Source organism: Lactuca sativa, chromosome 9, assembly GCF_002870075.4.
Source record: "Lactuca sativa cultivar Salinas chromosome 9, Lsat_Salinas_v11, whole genome shotgun sequence".
In the NCBI taxonomy this organism is placed as follows: domain Eukaryota; kingdom Viridiplantae; phylum Streptophyta; class Magnoliopsida; order Asterales; family Asteraceae; genus Lactuca; species Lactuca sativa.
The window spans coordinates 27,526,745-27,532,579 of NC_056631.2; the positions used below are offsets into that span (position 1 = coordinate 27,526,745).

Sequence of the window (5,835 nt, forward strand, 5' to 3'; positions counted from 1 at the left end):
ATAAAATAATAAGAAATAAGAAATATTCAACTTAGATAAATAAAGTCATATATTATTATTTTGAGAAGAATCATCGAGATCTCTTCTCATGAAACGACTATAACATAAAAATCATAAACGACATTAAACAAAACTACATATTATTCTTGACCATGACAATGACTTTAAACAAACATAATGCAAAAATAAAATGATACTAGAAAACCAACAATTTCATGATATGGCATATCCATCTCCTTTTATCGGAAAAATTAGGTACTTCCATCACCATCCATAGCACCGTTTGTCCTTTCCGTGTAGGCAAGATAATTCGTGACATCCAAATGTCCCATTTCTAGTTGATCTTCGGAAAAATAATTTTGAACAAAATTTGTTTCCGCATTTTTTCCTTCTTTATATTTTAGAGAAGCTTGATAAAGATCAACAATATGCTTTGGAGTGCGACATCTACGCGACCAATGACCGGTCATTCCACATCGGTGACAAACATTTTCTACTTTCTTTTTGCCTTGACCACTTTTATCATTAGGATGTGGGTTTTTGTTATTTTCCCACTTCTGGTGGTTACTTATATTATTATTTTGTTGGGACGATTATTATGACGGCCTCCACCACGTCCACGACCTCGACCACAACCACAGTCACGGCCACGGTTAGACTCACGACCGTTATAATTAGATGATGTTGCATTCACTTCAGGGAATGGACTAGAACCGGTCGGACGTGATTGGTGATTTTTCATTAAGAGCTCATTATTTTGTTCAGCCACAAGAAGACATGAGATTAATTCACAATATTTTTTAAAACCTTTCTCACGATATTGCTGCTGCAGGAGCATGTTAGTGGCATGAAAAGTAGAGAAGGTTTTCTCTAGCATGTCTTCATCAGTTATAGTCTCACCACATAGTTTTAGTTGGGAAGTAATTTTGAACATGGTTGAATTATACTCACTCATAGATTTAAAATCTTGTAGCCGAAGGTGTAACCAATCAAAACGAGCTCTAGGAAGTATCATCGTTTTTTGATGATCATACCTCTCTTTCAGATTATTCCAAAGATCAGCTGGATCTTTGATAGTGAGGTATTCATCTTTTAATCCTTCATCGAGATGGTGGCGAAGGAAAATCACCGCCTTAGCCTTTTCTTGGCTTGATGCTTCATTTAAAGGATTTACATCCTTTATGGTGTTTCCAAGACCCATAGCATCAAGGTGGATTTCAGCATCAAGGATCCATGATACATAATTTTTTCCACTAATGTCAAGAGCCATAAACTCAAGTTTGCTAATGTTTACCATAGTGAAAGTACTAATCAAAATAAAGAGTTGTATATTAGAGGATTGTTAGTTAAGAAGTATCATAAGATTACTTGTGAGCATTATATAACTTGTGAGCATTATACATATGAACTTTGAAAAAAAAATTATATATATACTTGACAACGACAAGAACGGCAAGAAGTTGGAACTCTATGGTAGAGCCTCGTGCTGATAACGTGTTATAAAATATGATCAAATAACAAGATAAATTATAAAGTAAAGAAAGAAATGAGAGTATAGAGAACTTTTATTCCAATACTTGTGATGAAATCATCAAGTTTCTAATACATATGGCTCACTATTTAAACTATCCAAATAAGACTAAAGATGAGCTATAATATGAATGCACATTATGATGGTGTATTATTACATTCATAAAACATGATTGTTACTAGTGCTAAATAATGATGGGGAGTTATGGGAGAAATGGAGAATCCAATGGCCATTCACAAACTAATATTTCATAACAAAGTTATTGTCTATTCATATATATATATATATATATATATATATATATATATATATATATATATATATATATATATATATATATATATATATTAATTCCCAAATGGTTTAGGGAAAGTATACTTTATCAACTTCAAACTTTTGGCACAAAATTTTGTAGAGATTGCCACTTTTAGTCCCTTTTCATGTGGGGTTTACATTTTTGCCACAATTAATTCCCAAAAGGGTATAGGAACAGTGAACTTTTCTTACTTTTTGTTTTCGCCACAATATTTTTTTCTTTGTTCTTGTGGTGGAAGTTTAGAGTTTTGGGTTTTTACCACCATTGTGGTTGTTATGTGGATTAACTTCTTTATAATATATTTTTTAATTTTTTTTTTCTGAGGTTTAGAGAATAGTATAGTTTTTTTTCTTTACAAATTTGCCACATAAGTTTTTTGTCTTTACAAATTTGTCATATAAGTTTTTCTAGTTTTGGAAAGAAATTTAAAACTTTCGAAAGTTGTCAGTTTTGATCCATTAGGTTTGCCATGTTGTCGGTTTTAACTATAAACACAACTTCCTTTATTAAAACTGGTTTTATGAAAATTGATAATACAGTCCCTGGACTAGATATTTCATAATTTATTATTATTATTATTATTATTATTATTATTATTATTATTATTATTATTATTTCACTACACGCGTCTATGTCCCACGCATTCGTCTTTATAGTGTTTTAAAAATTGTTGCTTTATGAGTTTATTGTCTTTACAAATTTGTCACATAAGTTTTTCCAGTTTTAGAGGGGGAAGAAGATTAAGACTTTTGAAAATTGTCAGTTTTGGTCCGTTAGGTTTGACATGTTGCCAATTTTAACCATAAACACAATTTCCTTTATTAAAACCGATTTTATGAAAATTACAATACAGTCCATGGACTATATATTTCATAATTTATTATTATTATTATTATTATTATTATTGTTATTATTATTATTATTGACTATGTGTCACTATACGCCTCTATGTCCCACACATTTGTCTTTATAATGTTTTAAAAATTGTCGTTTTATGTTTCTTAAAAGTCATTATAGATATTTAAAACTTTAGTTTAATTATTATTATACATTTTTATCAAATCTTGTAATTATCTCCAAAATAATGACATACAAATTATTGACTTATTGTCATGTTTTTATTATATCATATGATATTCATTATAAAAAGTTGCTTGGCATTAACAATTTCAAGCTTATCAAAAAATTTATTTATTTAGTTTAAAACTAATCAATCAAGGTTTAAGTAGAATCTTCACTTTTATGTTCTATTTACTTTTATGTTCAAGTCAGTTTCAATTTTATTTAGAATTCCATAATTTTGTCAATTATAAGAATCGAAACTATTTAATAGTTCTTATTTTGTTACAGGTTTGCATAATTTTTTTTTAACGTTGTGTTCTTGTATCCAAGACCACAAAAAAGCTTCTCGAGGTTCAAACAACAATTGCTTAAGTTGAGAAACAAATTTATTCGAACCCACGCCAATGGGGTTGTGACCTTTTACTATTACAAATAAAAAACGCGCCTTTGGCGCGACTAAGCATTTCCTAATTTTAACTATTTCCATCGCATTGCATGCTAAAACAATCAAAATCAACATTTATTATACCATAAATTATTCTAGAATAAAAGTAAGGGTGGTGTTATGGACACTCCACTCTAGTCTAATAAACTCCCTATATACATCTTTATATATTAGCCTATTATATCCTAATCATTTCATTACTTTATTATTTAATTATTACATTATTATTATTATTATTATTATTATTATTATTATTATTATTATTATTATTATCTAATTTTTTTAAACTTTATTTACTATTTTATTATATACAAATAAAATTACTAACTCTATTATTATCTAAGCTTTTTTGAAACGTTTTTTATAAAATAAATAAGAATAATAGTATTAACTATTTTTTATAAAATAATACTTTAAATAGAAATAAAAAAATGTATTTGAAATAATTAAACAAGTGGATGATCATTTGTTTGGCATTAAAAAAAATTATATTGTTATGAAATCTGCCGCCCAATTCTTCAAAATAAATAATAATAAAATAAATAAATAAATAAAAACGTAGCCCATTTGTTAGCCCAATTCTCCATTAAAAAAAACAAAAAAACGTTAACCGTAACATAACAACGTCAACGTATTTTTCTCAGATTGTATTACTTCCTCGTTTGTTATTTGACACCCCCACCACAATGCGACGACCGTCGTCATCAGACCACCACAATCACAGAATCGTCTTTGCATCGGACCGCAACATCACTACTGCATGTAAACGAGAGAAGGCAGAGAGCAGAAGCCGACAACGACTGGCAGATAGCGGAAGCCAGAAGAGGCGGCGTACGGCTGCCGGAATATAATTTTTAAGTTTTTTATTTGATTTTTTAAACTCGAAACTTTAGTTGAGAATGATGAAGAACGTACGGACCCGACTACAACCGACAACGGAAATAAGAATATGACGAGTCCATTGGCGACACTGTTTTCCCGTTAGCAATTTCGCCGGCAACAAAATTTTTTATAGAGAGGTTTATATTTTCTAGGAAAAAAATATAATTAATCTTAATAGACATTGAGAAAATGTAATAATAATAATAATAATAATAATAATAATAATAATAATAATAATAATAAGTTCAGCATTTACAAAAAGGTCTTGTGTATTTGATTTGTTCAATTTTTATTTTTCGGATTTGGTTTAAAATCTACAAAAATATAGAAAAAAAACAAGTCTAGTTGCTAAAAATATTTGAAAAGTTACGTCTTTTTTGTCTTTAACTTATTGTCTTTTACATATGTTAATACTAACTATTTAAAAAAATTGTTATGATTCCTCAAAATCATATATATATATATATATATATATATATATATATATATATATATATATATATATATATATATATATATATATATATTATAAAAATGCATTTACTAAAAAAATAATTACAACTACCCCTTGTAACGTTTTTTTAAGCTAATAAGGATTGGACCATTTATTGGTACGATTTATTTTGAAATATGCTTCAAAAAATTAAGGATTCAAAAAGAAAAAAAAGCATACATATTGATTATATTGCCAACATAGTAGACAATATATTATTTGGAAATATATAAATACACGTTAGAATAAAACAAATAAAAAAGAAAAAATAGAGGAAAGAAAAATTTATATTAAATAACAAAGGAGAGAGAAAATAGTTATAAAGGAGAGAAAAAAAAATATAAATCATATATATTTATGATAACAAGAGAGAGAAAAATGGTTACAAGGAGAGAGAAAAACATAAATCATTAAACAGTTTATTAGATAGTCTCGAAAATTTAAAAAAAATTATGAATTTATTGTCTGCAGTGTAGTAGAGTGGAGTGTATAAATAAAAAGTCTAAAAGTAACATATAATATCCCTTTGACAAAAGATTTTACTCTTCTAACCATAGTACTTGATATATTATAGATCAAGCTTAACAAATGAATTCAAAAACTACCGAAATGACACAACTAGAACATAAGTTTTGCTAATTTGAAATAAGGAAAACGCAATTATAACATTGACTTGTAGAGAATGTCGTTTCCAATTGTTTAGTCCTTGAAATTTTCCTTTCTTATTTGAACTCCAGCCATTGACCTGCAAAAACACACCTATGGTTTAGCCGTTTAGCTAACGGTTACATGACAACATACTTTAAATTAGTTGTGTATTATATCATCATACTTCAATTTCTGTCCATCACATCATTGTAATTTAAAAATACAACTGCTTTAAAATTGGATAATATTGCTTATGATTAGGTAGCATTCTTAAAATACAATGCTATAATTTGAAGAAAATTAAAGTAGGATGCTATAATAAACTTATCGTTACTTGAGATTCCATCAACATGTGGCGAGACCATTGAGGAAAAAAGAAGAAAAAAAAATCTTACAATGTTATGTGACTTCTGTTCAATAAGAAATTCTAAGAACCAACCTTGTCAAATGTTAAACAC

The 5,835-nt window shown here is 28.0% G+C and overlaps 1 protein-coding gene across 1 annotated transcript; it reads right to left on the reverse strand.

Annotated features, from left to right (window-relative positions):
- Positions 1-568: 568 nt before the first annotated feature.
- On the reverse strand, positions 569-1,297 carry LOC111902192 (uncharacterized). Its single transcript, XM_023898047.2, has one exon. It carries the CDS (start codon positions 1,295-1,297, stop codon positions 569-571), a length of 729 nt encoding a protein of 242 aa, XP_023753815.2.
- Positions 1,298-5,835: the final 4,538 nt, after the last annotated feature.